The sequence below is a fragment of the Epargyreus clarus genome, unplaced genomic scaffold, assembly GCF_041222505.1.
Source record: "Epargyreus clarus isolate Ecla_fem2 unplaced genomic scaffold, WU_Ecla_fem_2.2 ptg000034l, whole genome shotgun sequence".
NCBI classification, from domain to species: Eukaryota; Metazoa; Arthropoda; class Insecta; order Lepidoptera; family Hesperiidae; genus Epargyreus; species Epargyreus clarus.
Window position 1 is genome coordinate 12672299 of NW_027332239.1, and position 27311 is coordinate 12699609.

The window sequence follows — 27311 nt, forward strand, 5'->3', positions numbered from 1 at the left end:
AACTTCAGAGCGGACTAACAGTTTGGCGAGGACTATACTTACGCTCGAAATACATGATTTGATGATGAATAGAATGATTATCATATTTTTAATACAGACAGAACAATTACATTTATTTTTATAGATAAAACATAAACTTTTAAGGACAGGATATAGATTATTTCTTCCCTTTAATTTCATTAACAACATTATTTTCATGACGACGTTGTTGATAACAATTACAATTAGAGAGGAGATGGAAAAAATATTACAAGAAAAGATTTTTTGAGTCCATTCTACCGAAGAACCTTTTTTGTCCTAATATAGTAAATGAGCACGCATTCCTGGTTATAAGTGTCCACTGCCGCCCATCGACATCTGTAATCATTGTAAAATTATAACAAGAACCTTTAAGAATAAACTCAAAGATGTTGATAAGTATACTAAATTGGCACACTTTTTCAAGCATTTTACAAACCAGAACTTCGTAGTTTGCCGGTATGTTATATTGTTAGATTTTATCTTGACTATTTTCAAGAAAATCCGATGCATGAGTCAGATGAAGAAAGTCAGAAGCAGTGATAGCCTAGTGGTTAAGAAACACGGCCTCTCGATCGAGGGGTCCAAGGTTCAAATCGAATACACGCACCTTATGATTTTTTCAAACTTATGTGCGTATTAGAAATTAATTATCATTTGCTAAACGGTGAATGAAAACTTCGTGAGGAAACCTGCTTACCTGAGAGATTTATAAAAAAAAATCTCAAAGGTATATGAAGTTACCAATACGCACTTGGCCAGCGCGGTGGACTATGGCCTAATCCTTTTCATTATGAGAGGAGACCCGTGTCCTGCAGTGGGACAGTAATGGGATGTTGACGTGATTGATGAATGTTAGAAAGTTCCTTTATCTTTAAATTACTTAACCAGGGATTTTTTTACTACAATAAGGAAATAACATGAATCCAACCTGATCAAAAGGTCCACGTATAAACCCTGTAACTCCGTATTGGCCAGGAGTCCCACTTGAAGACTATCGATGCATGACTAGAGGTCACTCATGAAGACTAAATTGATTTAAGTACATGGCGGTGGCCTAGAAAACAGCGACATAAATATTTATATTATAAAATGCTAAATGTTTATGGTAGCGGCATTATAGATGAATCTCATAAGATATTATTACATTTCATTGTGGTTTAAGTCACAGATACTCTACAATTACTTAGATAGGATACTTAATGTCTCAACAAAATGTTAAGAAAATAACAATGAACATAGGTAAGCAATTTGGCAGAAGGTCTCATACACTAACCATAATATCTTATATATAAAATTCTCGTGTTACAATGTTAGTTACCGTACTCCTCCGAAACGACTTTATCGATTTTCACGAAATTTTATATGCATATTCAGTAAATCTGAGAATCGGCTACTATCTATTTTAATACCCCTAAGTGAAAGGGTTGTTCACCCTTACCATTTTTTTATTTATATGGCAACACAACGTTTGCCGAGTCGGCTAGTATTGATATATAATTTAATTTAGTACAGTGATACATAAAATATATTGTTCAAATTTATATAGGTATTTAAATAAACTTATTTCCTGTTTAATAATGTGGTGGTATCTTGAAATTAACCACCTTTTTCTACACTAATAATATTATAAAGAGGAAAACTATGTTTGTTTGTTTGATTTTAAAAATTCTTTCACCATTTGAAAGCTGCATTATCTACGAGTAACATAGGTTATATTTTATATGAAATATATATGATAAACAGATTTTGACGCGCTACAAAGTTTGCCGGGTCAGCTAGTCTATAATATAGGTATGTCTAACATAATTTACATTTTAAGATATCATTGAATCTTTAAATTTGGGCCCGCATGGTGACAAAATTCTTTATTAATTTAAACTTGTATCTTATAAACTCTTAAGGGATCAGGATGTAATGCAAAACGGCCAACAAATTAATAATACCCAGTAGGTAACCAGGTGTCCGCTTCTCTATCGCAAAAAATAATTCAATGGACCTTTACATCAAAGTACGTTGTCAGAACAATCTCTTTGCTGACCCTATAACATTTAAAATAACCCTTTTCTTCCCTTTGTAACTAAAAATCAATTTTAAATCAAAGCAGTAGAGTATAAAATAGATTTTTTGGAGTCGTAGACCAATATTTAGCCAAAACGATGGTCCATTGACACAAGCGTGCATATTATTATATTCAAAGACCGTAAGTAATTATTTATTCGTAAACAAAAGATGGACGTAAACAGCTGCCGGAGATTTGCAGATTTTTTGTGAATTAACGGCCATTTGACCCTTTTAGGACCCTTATTTCTTTATTCGGAGCAATGTACCTGATAGTTGATGATAATGAGATTCAAATCCTAAAAAACATTATTGTTGGTTTAATTTTGAGAATAATTTACTAAAGGTATTTCCGCCACAACTAAAATATTGAAAGATATCTACAGAGAAGAAACAAAAACAAACAGAAAAAAATAAGTTGTTAAAAATTATACCTTTACTTACTCGTATATAACCAAAAAATATTAGTTTAGTTTTGTTTTCCATTTTTGAACATTATGTAAATTTCCGTAATTAGGTTTTATTAGTACCTATAATTTACCTATTTAAACTATAAATTATTTTTTTACTTTAATTATCATGCAATTATTTTATTTCAATTATTAAAGAATAAAAAATCAAGTTCCTATCACCAGAAACAAAATGGTATCGTGAATAAATCCGTTAATCAAAGTTCTTATAATACGATCTGTAATTTTTTAAACTAGCACCACCTATGAAAATCTTATTGAACTTCGTAACAGCGCTAGTTACTTGTGAACGCGCAACGCCATCTATCGCAAACGGGTAGTTACTACACGTACAGACTGAAACTTAACATTAGTACGTCAACTAATCGGTAGATGGCGTAACATACATTTTGGTCTATGGTGTAACTCCAGTTTGAAGTTTAAATTTTAGATTGAGATGGGGAGGGAGGAAATTAAAAACATATTTGTGATTTTGTGTTTTATTGTAAAACACATAATAAAATGAAGCGTCGTTTATATTTATCTATTTAAATATACAGTTTGAAAAAGTGTGGTCCTTAATTTAAACGTATTATTAAATTCAAACGGAGCCCAAAAATGTAAGCAAAAGTATTATATACAAAACATTAAACCCTAATAAATATAAAAGGTCCCTGCTTAAGCCTGTATTACCTAGATCTAAAATATTTTCGTATCCGTCTATTAAAAATAACAAATACCTAGTACAAACATATGACAACGAAAACAGCCAAAACCCAACGAAGAATTTAACAAATTTTCCTATGACTTAAAACTACAACTATTTTACTTATCAAAGATTTACCCTTACTATATGTTCCTATTCTTTGCAATTGGCATTTTTTTAATACTGTGTATTTTGTACTTTTTGCATTTGTGTAACGTTTAAAAATGTAGTTATTAATAAAAATATTACACAACGTTTAATAAAAATGTAGTTATTATTAATAACCAAAACAATATTACACTTCTATTACATCTTTTTCATTAAACATTTTCATTCTGGACAATTCGAAATCATATTCACGCTTTAACCCTTTCTTGCCTAAATAAAACGGATAGCCGTTATAAGTAGATAAATAGTAAATACCCGGTTTACTTTGGTCCGTGTCTAACCCTAAAATATTCGTGACTTGGGGCTGTCTGTCGTAACAATTCCTCTCCCTTGCTTGTTGCACCGAATCACATTGTATAGCAATAAATTGTTTTGGATTTGATAGAGCTGACAGCCAAACAGTATAGGCTCTCACGTGACTGCAAAACAGGTTGCAGTATAGCCATATAATATCACCAGGTTGGTGTTCTCCACCGTTTATGTAAAAACTGACATGGCCTACTGGTGTAGCTATGCCTAAACCATCGATATTAGAGTGTACAGTCTGTACAAAATCAGCATCGGATTTATCAAGTCTATCCTCTGGACCGTAATGCCGGAAACAAGGTCCCGCGGGATCCAAACCAGTTAATCTACCAATGGTAACATTTGTCATCTTTTTGTAGTTCTTCGCTATAAAGCTCATCGTCTGACCTCCTAAGCTTTCTCCGATCACCTCCAGTTTCTTAGGGTCCAGGCCGTATTTGCCAAGTTCTACCAGCATCTCCGCTACATGCTTTCCAACTGGTCGCATGTATCTGACGGCTCTGGAAAAATAATGATAAACAAATTATAGTTTAAAAACTAAAAACCACGCTAAGATCGCATAAGGAAAATCATTAATCCTGATTCCTGATGATCCTGTTGAGGAGAATGGGATAAAATTATTGTCATTGGTACTTGATAATTTAAAAAAAAAATATCGGGCCGTTCAAAGTGGGTAAAAATCGAGTTCAAATATTCCGTTACATGCCTACATAGATACAACCCCAACTAAAAGCGTGGTAAAAATAGGTAAAGAAAAACTTTTGACATGTAGCTACAGATTTAGGAAAAAGCAACGGCAGTGATTCCTGGAACACTTTATATTATATTCACATATTTATATTTTTGCTATCCTTCTGTCATCATAATTGAATCATAATCCATCAACTGATTAAAACATTTCAAAAATACAGTAAACTAAAATGCGAATAAAAAGAGAAACAGACATTAAAATTAGGATAATTGTGAATTAACTTCAGCCAAGGTTTCCGCTCAAAGCAAAAAAGGGAGTCTACTATCTACCGTCGCCCGTCTTTTATAATAATTATTACTTACACCGGATAAACAAAAGTCGTAAACCAATTCGTGTCGAGCAACAGCACGGTGTATCCAAGCCCTTTGTACTCCGATCCCATCACGGCAGAGGGTACAAAGCCTGTCGTGTCCAAATACCCTCCCACGAAGAGCATCGTCTTCTTACTGAAGTCCACATCAGGGTCCTGAGCCAACTCCTTCATCTGGTAGTAGGTATACCTCCTTCGTTTCCCGGTTAATGCATTTCCAGGTGTCTGGACGGATAATGTCAGATGTTCAAGAGTTTTCGGCTTTATAATGGCCAACTTGTTGCTACCGACACCTGAAATTAATGAAATAAACAACTTAACTTTTAGAATGAAATTTGTTGAACAATCAACCAAGTAATGAAAAGAAATTAGACATGGAGGAAAGCTTACAATAATGCTACGATCTGAAATCTTCAAATTTATTATTCAATATACCTAATACAGGAGTAGTAGACTGACAGTTCATCTGATCGTAAGCAGCTACTGCCACCAAAGGACATCTGTAATCAACCCCAGATTGAATTAAATGACTACTTGCGCTTAACACTGCAGCTAGTAGGAAGCAATTAGTGTCGCTTGTTGCCGTCGGAGTCGAACCATAACGAGTTATACCAACTTCAACTATATAAGAATACGAGCTTTTGCCCGCGGCTTCGCTCGCGTTACGAAGTAATATTTTCATCCCCTATTTTATCCCCTGGGGGGTGTAGAATTGATCAAAATCCTTTCATAGCGGATGCCTACGTCATAACATCTACCTGCATGCCAAATTTCAGCCCGATCCGTCCAGTGGTTTGGGCTGTGCGTTGATAGATCACTATGTCAGTCAGTCATCTTTGAGTTAGATATATTTATCTTAGGATACTACTACTATTATTATTTATTACTATTTCTGTGTGCAGCATGGGCTGAATGGACGAGCACATTTTGGTCATTCACCCTCTGAATACATTAGAAGGTGAATCTGAGTTGAAGGTGGTAGAACCCTTTTTGGTTCAACTCCGGCGGTACCACCGCCACACCTATGTCTGTGTTCTGGTTTGAAGAGTGTGGTAAAGGAGACATACTTTTCCGAATCGTTTCAGCTTAGTCCTCAGGGGTAGCGGCGCATTTGTGGCAGACCTCAAGTAGGAATATCTAATCCTATCTGGGGTTGGTTACAGATGTCCATGGGCGGCAGTAGCCACTTACCTCAGGTGGACTGCATGCTCGTCTGCTACTTCTATGTTATAAAAAATCTGTATTCTGGTGTCTTCACTCGACTGGTTGATGATGCACCCTGTGCTGCTTCTCTAAACCATAGTTACTTCTTGACACATAGTTTTTTGGACTATACATCACTGTTCTGTAAATTTTACAAAATGCACCAAGTAAATAATAATAAATATTTGTTTTTTGATGTGAAACATCTATAGCCGCACGTAAAACCGATTTCTGGCGTAGCGACGCATGCCGTGGCGGCGCGTCGCCACGCTATACGATGGTATATATATACAGTCTATATGCAGTAGTGTGTACGGTGTGGCGACGCGTCGCCATGCGCAATCGACTGTGCGATTCTCTCCCACATGAAAATAAATGTTTATTCAATAAATAGTCATCGTTATCTGGAAAAAAATCGTAATATTTTATTTTATCATTATGACATATTTAGTTCCTATCACAATATGTTCTTTTACAAAATAATGTCGATGTTTCACATCTGCCAGGCGTCCCGTGACGGCTCACATTTTTTTTTTTAAATAAATTTATTTATTAAAAAATGCATTACAAAGTGTATTAAGTAAATTTGCAAAGTAAATATTTGTTTCAGAAAATGAATTTATTTCATAAAAAATGCAAAGTAATTTCTTAAACGGATGATATTGTATTTCTTCCATGAGACAAACAAACTCGTCCATTGAATCTTCTTTATCAAACGTCGATGTGATGAGTAAGCTGCTTCTTTCTAATCTGGAAGTTAGGAATTTCACACAAAATACAACCTAGTACCGAATTATGTAAAATGTTAGTTTTAAGATCTACTTTTTAGTCTTTCTCTGCCAACTTTTGGAAGAAAACTACTCGTAGCAAAAACGTTTTGGTTTCAGATTAGAACTACATAGTTTAATTACTACCATAGATTAGTACTAAGTAGTAAGTATTTAGTCTAATCTATGACTACAACTAAGTATTCCAATTATTATGAAAGATTTAAAAACATAAAGTGTGACCACTTAGATACCGCTAAACGTTTGTTATAGTAAAATATTGGTAAATGAAATTTCAATTATGATGTTCAAGTATAGAGAAATAAAAATATCCGTTAATATTTCATTCATATCATATAATTGCTACAAAGCAAAACATAAAGATTTTTTAATACATCGGGCGAAGCATTTGTACTAAGTAGTTCATATTCTTTTAAACACAATCCATAATTATTCAGAACATCATTTATTTATATAAGAAACATTCTAGTTAATCTAATTTAAACAGAAACTCAATTACGAGTAAATATTCATGTAAACTTAGCATGTAACGAGCTTAACGCCATCTATTGGGAAGTGACAAAACTACGTCAACTGTGTACAAGTTGGTTGCTTGGTTGCATTTGTTTACGTCATATCATAACAGATGGCAGTACTAGTAACAGATTTGTATAACTTGGTGCTTTTGAGTTGTGTATTGTTAATAGTTATTATTTATAACATGAAAAATAATTTAAACTTGTAGGGCTTATTCTCTAATTTAGTTACTCTAACTTAGATTTCACGTACTTCATAGTATAGTTTAATAATAACACACATAAAATATTATTATTAATATAATATGCAATCTGCAATACATACCTACTACAAACAATGTTTTAAATGCATAACAACTGAGTTGCAATATATAATATTTAAATTATTTTTAAACGTGAAATGAAGTTAATGGGAAAAGATTTTTATACAATACTTTTATCTTAATTTAAACAATAATTCGTAAAATCTACCTACATAATTATATGTTATTTTTTATGTTAAGTATTTGATATCTAGGTCATTAAAAATCTCTGTGCTTTAAATACCTATCTACACTCTGTACTCTAAAAAGTTTGTTTAATATTCCGAACACAGACCTGAATTACCCGAAAAACGGAAAATTAAAAATTCTAAATTTAACGTTTCGACCACAACAGTACAGTATAATAAAACTCAGTCAGTCACAAAAAAGATTTTGATACTAGCGAATATAAAGTGCATAATTAATTACAAATAATATTATATTGTTTATTTTTCTGGTCGCGGGATCGTAAAAATTTAAGAAAATAGTGAAGTTCATCAGGATGAAAGTTCGACAAATACGGTAAGTAAATACCTACAGTAGTACTACCATGAGTTTACAAAAGTATTACTCGCTAGCGACTGCGTAAAATAAATGTATGAAAAATTGAACAGCGCCTCTGGTGGTTACTCGTAGAACTAAAATCCGTAGTGGCGTAACTCGATACGTAAATAACCTATCGAAATCAAATCGCTAGCGAATGTCATTATGATCTATTGCCATACAAATTCGGTCCCATGAGTCATTAATTTGACAGACGTTGTCAAGAAATACCGTAACGATAGTAGTTATGTTATCCACTAGCAAAATGACAATAGTTTTCTATTTACAATTTCTATAGTGACGTTACTATGCCAACTCATGGTAGTGCTACAGCACGGGAAAATAGGTATTTAGGTATTTTTTATATATTTATATATATTGTTCCTAGGTCACAAGCATCTTTTTTTATAATATAAAGTAGTAGACGAGCATGCAGTTCATCTGATGGTATGTGGCTAATGCCGCCCGTGGACATCTGTAATCTTCCTCAGGTAAGGTTACTAAGATTCCTACCTGAGGTCGGCAAAAAATGCGCCGCTACCCCTGAAGACTAAGCTGGAATGCCTGGGAAAAGTATGTCTTCCTTACCACACCCTTCAAACCAGAACACAGCAGCGCTTAACACTGCTGTTATTAGGCAGATATAGGTGTGGCAGTGGTACCGCCGGAGTCGAACTATAGAGGATTCTACCACCTTTAAAATCTAAATGAATTATCAGTCGGATCAACCAGCGACCTACAAATCATACAATGTTGGTCCGGTCCCATTTAATGGAATACCTATATTTTAACATTTTCTGAACGCTTAGTAACTTAAAATTACTAACAATAATTATCCTAAAATTATTCTAGTCTAGTATAGTAGTAGTGTCAATTAGAAATCTATCCAAATTACATCTTCATCAAACGCGGAGAATTAATAGTTTTTGAATTTGATATAACGAAATCGTTCTCTCGTTTCAACCCTTTCTCGCCTAAATAGAACGGATAGCTGTGGTCCGTGGCCAGGTAGAAGATACCCCGCTTAGTTTGATCCGTATTCAACCCTAAAACATTCGTCACTTGTGGTTTCCGATCATAACAGTTCCTGTCCCTTGCTTGCTGGACCGAATCGCATTGCATAGCGATAAATGATTTCGGGTGTTGTAAAGCCGCTAGCCATAAAGTGTACGATCGTATGTGACTGCACATCACAGTGCAATACAGCCAGTAGATGTCCCCTGGTTGGTATTCGCCGCCATTGACGTAAAAGTTGACGTGACCGACGGGAGCAGCCATTCCATAAGCATCGATATTCGTGTCAACTATATCAACGAAATCGGCGTCAGATTCGTCGATTCTGTCCTCAGGGCCAAGGTTCCTGAAGCAAGGGCCGGCTGGGTCGAGACCTGTTAGTCTTGCAATGTTGACACCAGTAAGCAATCTGTAGTTCTTGGCTATAAAGCTAGCGGTCTGCCCGCCAAGACTGAGGCCGACTATTTCAAGTTTCTTCGGGTCTAAGCCCAAGTTGGTGAGTTCCGCCAACATCGTCGCCGCGTGTTTTCCGACCGGTCGCATGAACCTCGATGCACTGAAATTTAAGAATGGGAAAATACTTTTAAAGATCATACTTATAATCTACATACAGCAATACTGCTACTGCTACTGCTACTGTCACAATTGTAACTCTGTCGTAACTGCGTAGTGTTACGTGCGTAGCGTGTAGAGATATGAGGCTGTTTCTGAGTTCAAACTTAACCCTTGTCGCTTTCTAGAGACATAGCATAAAGGTATGACCTATGTACATATCATGGATATCAATCCACATGTCATGGATGTCATGGATGCCATGGAAAGACACAGTGATAGGTCGATAGGTACAAAACTACATAAATTAGAACGACGAATTTGTACTTGAACCATCCATGAAGGTATATAAGGTTCAACGACTGCAATGAATTTGCTCGCCTTCCAAAGCATTGAAATTTAGCCTCTAACCCATCCAACTCACAACCGCGGTCAATGTCGCTCAACTATAGTGTATACTTACATAGGATAATCCACCGTCGTGAACATGTTAGTATCCAGCAGCATAATATTATAACCGAGATCTGAATAGACCGCACCCAAATTTATCGCTAAGGGAAAATTTGGACTGTCCAAGAATCCGCCTACATACAACATCGTCTTTTTACTAAAATCTATGTCTGGATCCTTGGCTAGTTCGTTCATCTGGTAATAGGTGTACTTTCTCCTCCTCGCCGTGAACATGTTCCCACGGGATTGGACGTAGAAGGAGAGGTATTTGAGGCTCTTCTTTGTGATTACAGCCTCCTTGTCGGAGCCAGGACCTGGAACAATGGTTTAAGGCTGTGTGGATATTGCTTTTTAAGTGATAAACCTTAAAGGCCTTGTCGTACTAACAGCGAATTGAAAGATTAGCGATATTTTATGTGATATCACTTAAATCATTGATTATATTAAGATTTATAAGGTTTATCAAATAAATAAGAAAATCGTAAACTATATATTGGTAAACAACTCTAATATTAATAACTAAATATGTCGCAGCATGTATTGTTATGACTTTATACGTGCGATCTCATTGTGGGAATAAATATTTTTGACATTCATTCGTGAATTCATTCTAAAAGTTATTTTAAGTCATATTTTATGCTTTTATTGATACTTTATCTTTTTATTTATGCGTTGAGTGAATGAAAGACTCCATTTTTATGTCTTATTTTAATTCATTGAAATTCGGTTTCATTTGATATTCGGTTCTTACTCGCCTACGTTTCAATCGCTATTCGCTGATAGTTTGACAGGGGCTTTTAATAAACACCGCGTTAGAAATATTCATGTGATACCTATATTCACTGATTGTGCTTATTTTAGTTTCTTCCATTTTAAGTAAAATAACTTTATTAAATCTCAAATAGGTATTAAAAGGGGTTAAAAAGTGTGCTACCGCAAATGATTGTGCAACTAGTTCAGTCAGAATTTTCCAAAATGATGTTGTATGTTGAAAATATTTTAAAAGCCTATACGAAAGGGTTCAACGCCTTTCATCTTTTTATCATATATCTATGATTGGAAAGCGAGAATCTTGGCCACTGCAAATCTGTGACCAACTCAATAAAGAACAGATTATATATGAAGCATATCATGGAAGATGCTCGCCTCATATGTGAGTCAATCGGCATCCACACCTTTCCATCTGAACGCAGCCTTCAAGCTAGAAAGTTTGGGATTGGTACCTCCTCAGTACTATAATATACTGACTGTACCACCTTCATATTTCGACTGCAATAGCTCCTATCATAGCTGTAGATGCTGTAGTCGGGAGGGAGGATATTCAGGTGCACCCTACGTTCTTACCTCTTCCCCGAATACAATCCTCGCTATAGCCTTACCTTATGTGCAGTTTAAGCAATGTAATGCTGCTGTGTCCTGAGCAGAAGGATAGTAGTAAAGACACTAGGCGGCCTTATTCCTGTTGCTGACAATACATTTTTTCATTTATAAAACCAGTGTGAGGCTAATAGAAATTCCATTTTGGATTAAAATCTTTATTGCATCAAATTACATAAGAAATGTGCTGAAAATTATTTTTATAGAACGATTATCTATTACTGACTTAACATGAAGTGCTTCTTATTCTTAACCGCTCCGTTAGATATTTCCCAAACCACGTCCTTCATTAAATCCATCTTAAGCTGAAATAACCTCAAAACATATTAGTGCTAACCATTAACCCAGTAACAAATGGACTACACTAAAAAAAAAAAAAAAAAATATATACGGTCGAATTGAGAAACCTCCTCCTTTTTTGAAGTCGGTTAAAAAACGTCTGAACTAAAATGTTAGGTAAGGGAAAAGTGCTAGAAGTCTTCAATTGAGAACTCGATCAATCGAATGAACTTAACAGCTGTAAAATATTTTTTATTAAGTGTATTTTAGAAGGATTTTTTCTAATTGATTTTTCACCTTTACAGAATAAATGGAATATAATATTTAAATATCTAATAAATTTGCCTAACAACGGTTGCGTTGCTACGCATATTTTATTTGGTTAATTTGGAGCGCTTTTCCTGTCACGCATTTTTCACGCCTGCACGCGCGTGTCGCTCACACACATGAATTAATTCGCTGTAGTCTCTTCGCGACCCATATGCATTGTGCGTATAAAAAGAAAGGATGCAAGCACGCGAGCAGAACGCGTAGGTGTTAGCATGCATGACAGGAAAACCGCCCGTAGTACGTCCATTTGTTTCTAAGCCAATGGTATTAACCAAAGTTTAAGCGAGAAAGCAGTGCTAATAAAATATTGAATAATTAAATGGTAAATGTGTCCCGTACAAGCGGAAAGGTGCTATAAAAGAATTTACTTACTCGAAAGTTTTTCATTTCTTGGGGGTTGTTCTTACTTGACAAATCTTCATTTCTTGATGGTTGGTTTCTCAAACTCATTGTTAAAATAATAATCAAAATAAATACGTAAAAAATGTGTAATAAAATTTCTCCTGAGGTATTCCCTGAGAGCTATGACATGGGGCTCTTCAAGAGGCGTGCAAAAAGAGCTCTCTTTCAAAGCGATGCATTGGCGACTCCTCGGTGTTGCAAATGTCCATAGGTAACGGTGCCTGCGTTCCACCAGCTGCTTTATCGTTAGGTATACTTATAGAGAATGTAGAATTAAAAAACACGCAGATTATCTAAGGTTCAGAGGAAATTGTCACCCCTTTCACCAAAATTAATTCAAATTGTACCGGTTTCTTAAATTTGTTTTCTCACCTGATACTTAGTCTAATTTAGGGTTAATGTAACGTCCTTATTGGGTTTCTTTGATAACATTACTTAATCAGGTAATGAACTAATGAAAGAAACTGATAAAAATAACTTTTTAAAACATTTTCCCTTGATAACAATAATCATGATGATTGAACAAGAAAATGTCTCGAAATTTATTTCACGATCGAAAAGTATAAGTACAATAGGAAGGTTGTAGTAGAAAACTGGGCGGAAGGTTGCCGGACTGATCATCACTGAAATACGAATATGTCGGCGAATAAGTCTATCAGACATCTGTAATCTTGTAAAATCAAATCAATTTTTTACACGGGGACCTCGATTCAACTTTCCGCCACGGACCTTACGACCTTACTCCGCCACTGCTCATAATAATCATAATATTTCGGCTAATACTTGATAACTTAAAACACTGTATATTCCGCACAATATGTTGTATCTTTTTTATCTTTTTGTAATTTTAGGTCAAGGTAATACTTACTTTGCCTAGTCATAAATGGTAACACTGTCAACGTAAGTAGGTACGTCAAATCGCCCGAAGTTCCTTCAACTAATATTTATCTGTGGTAGCACTTAGTCAACTGAAGTGAGTCACATGACCTACGCCAAGGGATTTCAGTGTTACCACAAGAAATTATTAAAAAATAATATAATATTATTAGAGACAATTTTTAGTTAATATTTATGCGTAATTTGCATTTAAATAAACATAATTCAAAATTATTTTTGTATGAATGGTAACGTTAAGTATTTCCTAAAATAATTCATGTGACCATTTATTATATTTTACTTTACATTTTTATTTGAAAAATTCAATATTACACTTTTATAACTATGAGATATACCGTGTATACCATAAATTTGGAAATAATTAAAAACGTTTATAGTTGGAGATACTTAACCAAGTTGGCAAATTAGAAAAAAATATAGGCCAATTGCAATTTAAAAAAAATCTAGAGAAATATATTCAAGTTGAGCATAGCTGACCGACTGATGCATTAAAAACAAATATGCCTTGAAAAAAGGAAGTGGCTGTGTGTAAAAGAAAACTTTACTTAATCTATTTGGTTATTGATAACCAATCTGTTTCAAGGGTGAGTTGAGTGACTAAGGCTTTCGGACAATCCCATCATTTCTTGTTATTAAATTAAGGTATGGCTTAATGAAGGTCGGCTTTCTAATGGATTTTCGTAGAATGGGTATAAACATACTTTTTACCCAATTTCGAGGGGTTTTCGAGCTTATGTAATAATATGTAAGTATGTATGTTTTAATTATTTTATTCTTTGGTACGACCTACAGCCTTCACGGCTTTAAACGTATGAGGTGTCGCTGTATTCGTCTAAATTGCGAAAATAATCACACGCTATATTTTTAAAGTCTTGTTTTTGTTTTTATAATAAGTGATTTTCCTTTAAGTAAATAAATACGTAATCTTTTAGTTAAAAGATGAATTTTATTTAAAATATGTATTAAAAGATAAATATCTTAAAAACACAAAACAATATTTATGTTTGATCAAATGTAAATCTTCTTAATTAAATAAATAATATTTTATGTAAATATTACGTAGTGAAAAACAATTTAATTGTTAATTACAAATATATTTCCTTTGTTTTCTGAAGGTTAAGGTTTTTATTTACTTACTTGTTTATTTATATACTTATTGCAATCTTAAATAATTATAATGTAAATATGTATTACTAAGGGTCACTTTAGTAACGCAAGGTCTATGTACAGGAAGCAAGTCAGTTTTGAACTTTAAATATATCTGTAATATGCAAGAAAAAAAATAAAAAAAAAATGTTTAAGATATTTTTCTTAACATAATTAAGTTAATAAGTTGATTATAACTTTTTAACAAATATATATTAGTAAAACGACAACCAAAGTTTTACTAATTGCGAGGAATTACGGACCTTTGATTTGAGATTTTTCGTTTATTTTTTAATTATAATATAGGAGTAGCAGACGAGCATGCAATTTACCTGATGGTAAGTGGCTACTGCCGCCCATGGACATCTGTAATCAACCCTAGAGAGGATTAGATATTCCTACCTGAGGTCGACCACAGATGCGCCGCTACCCCTGAGGACTAAGTTGGAACACCTCGGAAAAGTATGTCTCCCTTACCACACCCTTCAAACCAGAACACAGCAGCGCATATCACAAGATGTGATTGTTTATTTTTGAAGACACAGGGTAAAAATATTTAGGGTAATGTTTCAAAATGGAAAAACCATTCCCACAGTTTAAACTTCACTAACTAACACGACATCGATAATAAAATACGTTATAAAAATTAAATCAGAGAAAACTAATTGTTTGATTAATAGTCACCTTCGGATGCCCAGTTTTTTACACAATAGCCAACATTTTCCAATGAATCGTGATTTTGCCGCATAAAATAGAAATAATTACAATGTCAACGGATGGCTAAGAAGAATGAAATCGTAAATATCTTTTTAAGGAAAATTCGACAGATAACCTCTCTCTTTTTAATTTTATCTTTTTTTGACGACAGGGAAACCATCTAAAGGTACCCGATGCCATCGGAGCGATACCAGGTTATGTAAGATTTTTACTCTAAAACCATCTGGTGGCCGTCCCCAAGGGTACAAGGTGGACTCCGGGATGTCCAAGAGAACACCACTGGAGTCCTCCGAGCACGTTCCTTTAGCGATTTCTGCCCAGGTGAGAAGCTCACCATACCTTCGAGTTTTTAGGACGCCGCCAGCATAATAATATAATTGAAGGTGGTAGAACCCTTTGTGGTTCGACTCCGGCGGCACCACCGCCACACCTATTTCTACCTAATAACAGCAGTGTTAGGCGGTCCTGTGTTCCGGTTTGAAGGGTGTGGTAAGGGAGACAGACTTTTCCGATGCGTTCCAGCTTAGTCCTCAGGGGTAGCGGCACATCTGTGGCCGACCTTAGGTAGGAATATCTAATCCTATCTGGGGTTGATTACAGATGACCATGGGCGGCAGTATCCACTCACCATCAGGTGGACTGCATGCTCGTCTGCTACTCCTATATTATAAAATAACAATAATAATAGTAATATGTTATAACTTAAATTTTAGACAATTTTTTGTATATTATACCGTATGTACCTATATGCACAGAAACTGAAATATTATTTGAATCTTAACCTGGTTTTAATTGAAGAAAGGTATCAATCGGAAATCGATCCTGGAACTTTCAGCTTGTCATACTGATACAGTAATCGCTGCGCTGCGTGGGTCTATAACTATGAAAAAATATATTTGCTTCTTTTTCTTACAATCTTCTATAAAAACAAAGATGAATTAAAAATCACATCTACTGATCCCCGAAGTGTTTATTAAAATCAATATGCCTTCGTAGTGTAAATTGCAATATAAGTAAACATGTGTGGTTTAAATTATCCTGATATAATAATTTTATGGGTTCGTATTTTATTGTTTTAGTACTTACTCCATAAAATTATATGATGATTACATAGAATTACGTGCCTTATAATAGTTATAATCGATTTTATATGAATGCCTATGAATTTAATTAGTTTACTTTGAAATATTACAAGTTTACGGTTCTATATTACATTTTATTTAAATTACTTGGAAGCTTATTAGTTCTACAATGTTATTAACCGACTTCAAAAAAGGAGGAGGTTTCTCAATTCGACCGTATATATTTTTTTGTAGTTAGATTACACCACATTACATTACATTATATTACATTAGTTAGAGTACATACACCACGACTACCCTCTGAACATCGCCAAAATAATATTTTTTCGTAGTCGGGTTTTAGTTGTAAAAACCTTATTAATTATTTTGAAGCAACAGCTACCAAATTGAAATGTTTTAATAAATGTGGTATTTTTTTAGTTAATGACCAAATTTTTATGACGTCACAAACCAGCGGCCGATCAAAACACGTCAAGGATATCCCATTTGTCACATACACACATAGTAATAAGTATTTTGAGGTTATGAGGGCACAGATGAGCATACATAAGCACAGGTCAAAAATATAACAAATCATTTTTGTCAAATATCACAGTCAGATCATGGTAACATTAAATAAATATGAAAATTGAAAATAAAATCATAAGATTAGAATATTCAACATGAATCCTAGAAACAGTTTTATTTCATCAATAAAATTCAAAAAAATAAATTAATTAATTTGATCCGTCAAATTTGTCATCGCTATTATTGAATGGAATCACATTTATTCAAAAGAATTTAAAAATATTTAAATAAAATAGTTTGGATTAATTAATTTTTTTTTCTTAAATTAAAATCAATAAATCAACACTTAAATGTAACACAAAAATGAATAAATTTAATTTAATTTTAATTCAACTTACAATCAGACAGGTACCCGTTCGGGTATCCTTCCATTTCCTTCGAACTGTACAAACTGGTCACATCACTGGCTAACAAAAACGTGCACAGGAGTATATTCTTTAGCAACATTGCAATAAGGATTAGTTTGCTGTCCAGTAAAATCACTAGTGAAGTAGACCACGCGTCCACGCGTTCACAATGTCAATGTCCCAGTGAGAATGGTTAATACAATAACGTCCTTAAAATGGCTTTTGTTTATCTCGTTACGGAAATAAACAGAAAAAAACGTAAGTTGATACGGTGAGTTAATTTGTCGACTACTTAATGATTTAGGTATTCATATCCTCTCCAATTACAAATAAGGTATTTGCACTTATATTCGTAAATAACAGAGAATTTGGTATAGTAAGAAATGCTCCAAATATATGAACTTTAAGAGTCTAGAGTTGAAATAACGTGAACGCGCCCCTATTAGAAAAAAAATGGTACAAGAAAACATCGTTCATAAAAGGTATTACAGTTACTGTGGCCTAACGTGGTGCTCAGTGGGTTTCAAAATTCTAGACTAATGGACCAATAGGATGCTGAAACAATTAAAATGTTGATATAAGTGATCTTAAAGGTGGTAGAACCCTTTATGGTTCGACTCCGGCGGCACCACCGCCACACCTATTTCTGCCTCATAACAGCAGTGTTAGGCGCTGCTGTGTTCCGTTTTGAAGGGTGTGGTAAGGGAGACATACTTTTCCGAGGCGTTCCAGCTTAGTCCTCAAGGGTAGCAAAGGTAGCCCATCTGTAGCCGACCTCAGGTAGGAATATCTAATCCTATCTGGGGTTGATTACAGATGTCCATGGGCGGCAGTAGCCACTTACCATCAGGTGGACTGCATGCTCGTCTGCTTTTTGTGTTTGAAAAAAATCTTAATGAATGTAGTTTTTAGAACAGTTTTAAACAGTCAGCCATTTTACGCATGTGTCTGCTATTTGTGGCTTCCTTCAATTACAAGGTGGTGAGATATCTATACTAATATATGTATGCAAGTAGCACCTTGCAGTGTTGCAGTGTGACGCGCGTGCGGACATAAACCCGCACGACAGGAAATGCATCCCAACACTAATGAAGGTAAAGTCATCTCGCTTCTAACACATTGACAAACGCCACCTCCTCTAAAAGAAACAAAATCCTTATCCTTACTATTCCTTACTATTCCTTACTAATACTATAAATGCGAAAGTAACTCAGTCTGTCTGTTTGTCTCTTTTGTCTGTCGTTCCCCTAAACCACTAAACCGATTTGAATGGAATTTTATACAAAGATAGTCTGAGACCCGAGAAAGAACATAGGATAGTTTTAATCCCGGAAATCCCGGGAACTACAGATGGCGATCTGAGATCGATTAATCGGAGAATCGAATCGATTTTGAACCAAAAAATCGATTATATTAATCGATCTCTAGTAATGGAGGTACGAATTTTCTGTTTTATGTATGTCATATTATTTCTTTAAAATGCGGGCGAAGCCGCGGGCACCACTAGTAACAATTATTTTCGAAAGATATTTTTAACTGCATGTAGGTAAATAATCTTAAATCGAATTTATCTAAAATCTGTCTTCATTATTTTTAACTACATTATACAATTTTGACCTTCTACTGTACTAGACTAGTGGGATCTGTAAATAATGATAAATAAGTGTATTTCCTTTGTATTATGTTTTATGTTTTGTCTTTTCCTATCTTGATTTCACAGATTTTAAAAACAACAATATGTTTATTAATTAAAATTATGCACGAAATAATTCACAACCAGGGGTGTTTCAATTTAATTATTACAAACATATTTTTATAATTTAATAAACTTAAAAGATTAAACCAGACCAAAGGGCTGGCGCTTACCTCGGGCAAAGAATTAGCTTTGCTATTCAGCGAGGTAATGTCGCCAGCGTTTTGGGGACTCTTCCAAGAGACAACAATTTGGATGAAGCTTATTATATTTAACTATTTTATTATAAGTATTTTTATAGTCTGTTTCATATATTATTTTGTACTTTTTTTTTATTACGTTAATATTGTAAATAATTAAATGTAACTTGTAGCATTATCAAATATACAGTAGAGTAAGTTATTTAAATAAATAAAAAACATCTAAATTAACTGTAAAATAAACTTAATATTGATTTTTAAGAAATAAATGCTCTTTATTTTTGTGAAAAAAAAAAAAAAAAAAAAAAAAGATGTATTTCTTACAACAACATAATTATATGTATTTTAATTTTCTAAAAGCAAGAATAAAGAAGGAATAAAAACAATTTGTAATGTTGTTTTTAATTATACACTTGGTGGTGAACGTCAATGTATGTAATGTGTCAATATCATATTGTTTAAAATAATTCATCGAGTTTATTTTGTGATAATGCTGTAAAAGGTTCTTCATTATATTTGTTAAGTAATAAGGCACCCACACAGTTGTGGGTAGAAGCAAGTCGTGCTCCGTTTCAGTGAAAAACATGTTTTCAAAATATTAATTTTCATAGCAACCTGAAAAACGGTAGTTAAGGACGCGTTGAGACGCCACTTATTACCAAGCAACCGTTTATTTTGAAACCCAATAGCCATGCTCCTAACCTGTAAACCAGCCAATCAACAAAGCAAAACAACCTCTTGAAAACCAATAGCAACGCTTCTCCGTCAATCAGCCAATCGGTTATTCGTTTCCAAGCAATTTCGACTTCGTTTCCAAGCAACATATTATCGTGTTAATTTTTTGTCAAAGAAAATATTTTTAAGTTATTAATATGATTTGTTTTAGTATGTATTTTCAAAGGTAAATAAGTTATATATTTTGTTTTGTAATTATGGTTTTGTATAATATATTTTAATTTAGTTCTTATATATTATATGCCTAATGATTCCTTATTACGATGCTCCATCTGTGCGGATAATAAACTTTATAAAGGTATACGAGGGCTAAGAATACATTGTAGCCGTATCCATATCCCTCGCATAGATGTAGTTAGTCAGGATCCTATTTTAGCTACTACAAATCCTTCAGGTGGGCATCGTAATGACGAACCATTATATAAGAGACTCGCACACCTCAAACACAACATCAAGGTGGTTAAACGGATTCCGAAAGGAGCGCGTTCCACCGTGGCCATGTCTCTTACTAAATGCGTGGCCAAAGTAGTATCAGAAAATAATAATAATGCTTGGGAAGAACTTTTATTATTTGCATATAAAAATTTACATTTATATAATAGATCTCCAAAAACAACATTATGCAATTTAATAAAATTGAATACAGTTCAAAACGTAATTCCAGATAACACCATTTCTATAAATTATGATCCCATTAGAAACAATATTGTAAAATTAATTGAAAATAAAATTTCAGATGGAGACATCAAAGGTGCGGTCAAGCTTTTATTTTCTGATGACACAATGGCTACGCACTCACCTGACACGCTTGGAGCTCTCCGCGATAAACATCCCATACCAAACACATCCTCGCAGCTACCTAGCCCAGCGTCCATTCCTCAATGACAATGGGTCCATGGTCATCTGACATGAAGAAATTCATGTCAGATATGTCGACCAGACTTGTCCTCGCTTCTGGTGACCAAAGAGCTGGCGGCTACTTCGCCCAAAGATTGAGCCTAGCAGTGCAGCAAGGGAACGCCTCCAGCGTTTTGGGAACCATGCCTCACACGGCAATTTTAGATGGTTTGTTTTATTTATAGTGTTTATTGTTTTTATTCCCCTTTTTTGTATATATTATTATGTACATAAATATAGTTATAATATAGTTATTGTAAATATGTTTTTTTTTTTATAAATTTGTAATGTATGTATTATTATTTGCAAGATGTATTAATTTATTTTTTGAATTTTATCAAACTGTGGCATGGTATATCTACACTAATATTATAAAAAGGAAAACTTTGTTTGTTTTTTTTGGTTGTAATGAATAGGCTCAAAAACTGCTGGATCCATTGTAAAAATTATTTCACCATTCGAAGCTACATTTTACACGAGTAACATAAGCTATTTTTTATATGAAATATATCTGATAAATAAATTTTGATGCGGTACAAAGTTTGCCGGGTCAGCTAGTACGTGATATAATCCTATCATAGCTTCTTGGAAAACCTTTTAGTTGTATAACCAAAAAAATAACTGAGCCGCCTTCTTGTAATGTCCGCCATGTTGGATCTAAAACATTCCTCCCTAAACGCCCGCCTTAAATTTATAATTTTGTCATAGATTAGTAAAGATTACTCACTCCTAACAAGAAAATGTACCCAGTTTTGAGAATTGAAATAGTTGCGTAAAAAAGTTTTGTGTCTCCGTGCATAAATAATTATTTCATATATTTTGGGATTTACAAAATATATGAAATAATTATTTATTTCTTATGTAAATTATGCAGTATTAGTTATTTATTCGTACATTTTCTCTAAAAATGTTTTTATTTGTCAAGAATTCAAAAAACGAATAAGCCGTTTGTGGCTTCATTCAATTTCAAGGCGGCGAAGTATCGTTACTAATCTATGAATTTTGTAGTAAAAAGTAATTGTTGATATAATGTGATAGACAAAAAAAAGTGTGTGTGTGTCAGCTACGACGCACGATTGGAGTTTACTCCTTACGAATGATAATTATGATATATATCGAGTAGAAAAAAGGGTAGGTAAATGAACGCATCTGCTAAAATGATAAGAGAAACAAACATATATCTGTAATTATTCGGATTATTTATATTACTTCAATAATGCGTATTACATAAAGTATGTTACAAAATAATATAAAATAGCGACATCTAGTGGCAAGTTTTATAAATTGTAAGTTTGCAAGTTTATCAATCTATGTATTTTGGTTCCAAATATTATAATGGTAACTTAATATAATTGTTTATATTAAAGTAAATTTTAATATAATATAATTATTTATATTTAAAACAATGTTAAACGTTTTATAACCTAAAACTTAATAATTATAATTTCTTTGCCATCTATAAAATATCCTTGTTGCAATTTACGGATGAAATTTATATGATACTCAATAAACATGTTATTATATGTAATTTGGATTGTTTCTAAATGTTTTATAATTCTAGAATTCATTTAAAACGTATTTCTAATTTTATATAACTTATTTTGAACATAATTCATTAGCAATAATTCTGTAATAAATATTAAATAATACTGTTTTGATTTTGCCCGTTTATCGTTGATAGATGGTGCTGATCAATAATGCATCCATTTTTATAAGTTAAATTAATATATCAGAAACTTACAAAAGCCTCTTTATGTTAAAAACTTATTTTGCTAATATTATATCTTATTCAATTGCTTACTGATTTTATATGTTACTCTTCTTTAAAAACGTTCATAAAAGATTGTTAATCATATTATGGCGCCAATGTTCATATTTTTCACAGTGTTTATAAATGATCAAACCTATAACTTAATTTATGCAAAAATGTAAACAAATTAGTTAATGACGCTTTAATGTTTTATATATTGCTAATTATTTTTATTGTAATAATTACTTTCATATGGGATTTGAACTTACTGTATTTTAAATTAATAAAAGCACTCTTGATTCATATTTTGGTTACCGTTACGCCTCAACTTTTCGTGTTACACTTGATTTTACTCCTCATAAAATTTCCGTACCGGGCCTTATAACTCAAATCGTTTCTTAAGGAGTAAACTCCAATAAACACCAAAAATTGCATAGGTTGATTATTTATTAATCACGGGCTCCTAATACACATCCCTTTACGCTATCCAATTATATATTGTAATATGACAAAATAAAAAGTTAATATCTTGCATTATAAATATTAAATTGTAATATCTCACAAAATTGTCGTTCACTTTGTTGCACTGTTCTGGTAATTAATCAAAATATTTTCTTGTAATTGTATAATTAATGATTTTAATGGAGCTGGATGATTTATGTTTCTCATTTATTTTTTTGTGCAATTACGCATATAAAGTTTTATAGACAAATTTTGTGCCAGGGTCGACCCTGCTTGATCTTGAATCTATTCGCTGATTAAACAACATTGTCTGTCCTTCTTTTTGTATGCAGGTACGTTTTTACTTCCTGGCAAAAACCTTAGAGATTTTTATCGTATTCTGTATTTTTAAAATAATACGTCATCAAAACTAGTTCCGTCTTTAAAATAACAACTTGAACTTTAAAATAACAGCTTGAACTTTAATATTGAAATAATTGACATTATATGGGAGTAGGGGAGAGCGGGGCTGAAATATCCGAGGGTAGGTGGTGCCTTCGCGATTTTCTCAAAAACGCACAGAGTTAGCTGTATGTTCTTCACACGTCCCGAACTGCCTAACAGTTGCGCCTGTTTGGCGACAATTTAGTAACGCCAGCAAAGCGGGCATTGTGGCAACTTCGAATTCGAATTCGAATACGAATTCTTGGAAAAAAATCACGTAAGATAGGATACAATTGCTATTCATAGTACCTATATTTTCCGATCAATACAAGGATTTGTCAAAATCGGCACGTCCAGCGCCGCTCTCCCCTATTCGTTATAGTCAATGATATTTAAAATAATGGTATAGTATAGTTTTGTATTAGAATGTATGAAAGAATGATTCTTGTAAGCGCTATCCAATGGCACGATAACACAAGATGTGTGTTTTTTCTATTTTTCAAAATGAACTCATTCTATTCTCGACTGAGAAATAGATTTAAAAAAAATCTAATTATTCAGTTTTAGTTTTTATCGAAATGGAACCTGTAACTTCTAGCTGTAAAGTATTTGAGTGTTTTTTCTTATTTGGCCATCCACGCACAAAGTAGCAAAGAAGCATTCAGTCTGGCATTCCTTAGAACCTACATTGGATGAAAGTTCCTTTAGGCCGTTCAAAATATAATACAACAGAGTTACACTAACGTTATAAGGTAATAGGTATGCACGCGTAAGGTAATAGGTTTGAAGGGTGTGGTAAGGGAGACATACTTTTCCGAGGCTGTCCAGCTAAGTCCGCAGGGGAAGCGGCGCATCTGTGGCTGACCACAGGTAGGAATTTCTAATTCTATCTTGGGTTGATTACAGATGTCCATGGGCGACAGTAGCCACTTACCATCAGGTGGTTTAGAAGGTGGTAGGACCCTTTGTGGTTCGACTCCGGCGGCACCACCGCCACACCTATTTCTACCTAATAACATAATAATATAGGAGCAACATAATATATTTTTTTTTTTATAATATAGGAGTAGCAGACGAGTATGCAGTTCCACCTTTTTTTTATTTTTATAATATAAGGGTAGCAGACGAGCATGGAGTCCACCTGATGGTAAGTGGCTACTGCCACCCATGGACATCTGTAATCAACCCCAGATAGGATTAGATACTCCTACCTGAGGTCGACCACAGATGCGTCGCTACCCCTGAGGACTAAGCTGAAACGCCTCGGAAAAGAAAGTCTCCCTTACCACACACCTTTCAAACCAAAACACAGCAGCGCTTAACACTGCTGTTATAAGGCAGAAATAAGTGTGGCGGTGGTGCCGCCGGAGTCGAACCACAAAGGGTTCTACCACCTTCATGTATTTGCTATTTCTATAATATAAACAAAAAAAACACCATCCAAATTGGATCAGTAGTTTCTGAGATAATCGCGGACATACAAGTACAAATACATACAAACGTAGCGGTCGAATACAGAACCTCCTTTTATGAAGTTGGTTAATAATAAATACACAAACTTACTTTTTGTTAAAATTCCAAAAGATACCAGGACCTCAGCATCGCAGTATCAAAGTTTATCGGGAAATAGAGACTGTGGGGAATATCTTTGTTTATTGTCTATTCCAGTACCAACAATCGAAAGATCAGTGCTATCAAGCAATCTATATCATCAACCTGTCCAGCTTACACTATCTAAGCCTTACAATATACTTAGCGATATCAGCGCCAGATAGCAGGGACTCATAACTCGGGAAGAGGTCATTGTTTGGCGCGCAATAGTCTTAAATCGAGTCAAACTATCGCTAGTATCGTTGACAGGTGGAAATGCTTCGCTTTTCTGTTTCTCTGGTACCTTGGTTGAATTCATGTACATTTATTTATAGAGACATTGTTCATTATTTTAATAACATGTGATGCTTTTTTGGTGACGGGCTGGCTGGTTACAAAAACTACCCGGTAATATTGTAGTGACACCGGACTATTTGGGATTTTACCCACCAAAACGACCTCAGTAGCCGTCCTTGGCGCTATGTATAGGAATCCAAGATCTCCGAGTGCAACCGCAACCAGATTCGTCTGAGTTTGGTGCCCCTGTTTATATCTATATACAGGGTGAATTTTTTAAACGGGCCTTCAGGGCCAAAACGAAACTATAAGGATTAGCGGAAAATGCTGAAAGGAGTTACAAGGCCAATTTTGATAAAAACTAAAACTGCATCATTCGTTTTTTAAAATACCTCTTTCCTTAGGCGGGAATCGAACGAGTTCATTTTGAAAAAACACACCCTCTATATTATTCCACTATCGGATAGTGTTGCTTATAAGGATCAAATTCTGGGAAGTAATGTTATGTGACAAATTAATGGAAAAAAATTTTGAAGAAAATACATATTTTTGCATCCATTGACATACTAATCCTTAAGGATTATATATATAGACCCGTGCCCAGCAGTGGGACAGTAATGGGTTGATGATGATGTTGATGACATAACTTTGAATAATCAGAGGGTTGCAGACGAACCTATAGTATAGTCCGCGTTAAACTGCTAGTCCGCTCTGAGTATAGAAATGAGTCGCGTCTCCATAGCACATGTAGTCAACATGTGCTCGCAACAACTTCAGAGCGGACTAGCAGTTTGGCGCGAACAATACCATCAGGTAAAGTGCATGCTCGTTTTCGACTTTTATATTATAAAAAATATGAAATAAATACTTACAATCATCAAAGTTGGTACTGAATATTCCGGCTCTGCCCATGCCTTCAGAAGTACTTCGGAAATAATCTGTTAGAATCAAAATTAATATATGTTTATACAACATTTTACCATTTAAAATAATAATAATACATGTATAACACGGTTAACCAAGGGCCTCGTTAGTTGTTAAATGAACTGTAACGAATTATAACTTTTAATTGTGAATATACTTAATTAAAGTACACTTGCACACATAAATCCCTATAACAGAATTACATTTGTGCTTTTAATGTTATGATGGCGAGATTACATTTAAAGTAGTAGTTATTTCAATAAAAAATATAATTTATCTGCTTAATTCATATAAAAATAATTACAACATACTTAAAAATAATTTTACTGATTCTATATTTGAATATTTTAAATATTTTCCGAATTAATTCAATGACAAATATGTATTCTTAAATAAAATTTTGAATACGAATTGTAATAATTAAAATTGTAAATTATCTTAAAAAATTGAATGATAATATAATTTAAATTTGGCCTTAAAAAGGACCTTAAAAGAAATAAGCCCTAAGCCTAGAAAAAACGTAATCCTGTAAAGATAATGTTTAATTTTCTCAGCCTGAAATTGAATTTCATATGTTTTCATTTGTTTCTTATGAACCAAGGCTTTTTTGCATGACTGTATTTATTTTAAGATTAAGTTTTAAGTCGACAACCAGTAACTTGATCAAGACAGATAAAATGAAATAAGCGTTTTAATTAAACTCCTACTTTACTTATTCTGGAAATGACTGAATATTTAAAGTAAGTACGTCAATTGTTTTTGCTTTGCACATTACGATTCTACTTACACCCCCATACAAGGATTTTATATTTACATACGGACTATTTTTTTTTTATAATATAGGAGTAACAGACGAGCTTGCACTCCATGTGGACCTTCAGGTGAAGGTAAATGGCTACTGCCGCCCAATGACATCCGTAATCAACTTCAGATAGGATTAGATATTCCTACCTGCGGTCGGCCACAGATGCGCCGCTAACCCTGAGAACTAAGCCGCAACGCCTCGGAAAAGTCTGTCTCCCTTACCACACCCTTCAAACCGGAACACAGCAGCGCCTAA

General features: G+C 33.9%; 1 protein-coding gene across 3 annotated transcripts; it reads right to left on the reverse strand.

Moving 5' to 3' along the window:
• Positions 1 to 3491: 3491 nt before the first annotated feature.
• LOC140756196 (lipase member H) lies at positions 3492 to 26332 on the reverse strand. Of its 3 annotated transcripts, none has more exons than XM_073091638.1 (3): positions 17272 to 17456; positions 4762 to 5062; positions 3492 to 4208 (listed from the first exon to the last, which is right to left on the reverse strand). In XM_073091638.1, exons 1-3 carry the CDS (start codon positions 17378 to 17380, stop codon positions 3530 to 3532), a joined length of 1089 nt encoding a protein of 362 aa, XP_072947739.1. In that variant the 5' UTR covers positions 17381 to 17456; the 3' UTR covers positions 3492 to 3529. The 3 variants fall into 3 exon arrangements, with proteins under 3 accessions (XP_072947739.1, XP_072947741.1, XP_072947740.1); XM_073091640.1 differs by lacking the exons at positions 3492 to 4208; positions 4762 to 5062; positions 17272 to 17456 and adding exons at positions 7003 to 9690; positions 10150 to 10450; positions 26200 to 26332; XM_073091639.1 differs by lacking the exons at positions 3492 to 4208; positions 4762 to 5062 and adding exons at positions 7003 to 9690; positions 10150 to 10450.
• Between the last annotated feature and the right edge of the window lie 979 nt (positions 26333 to 27311).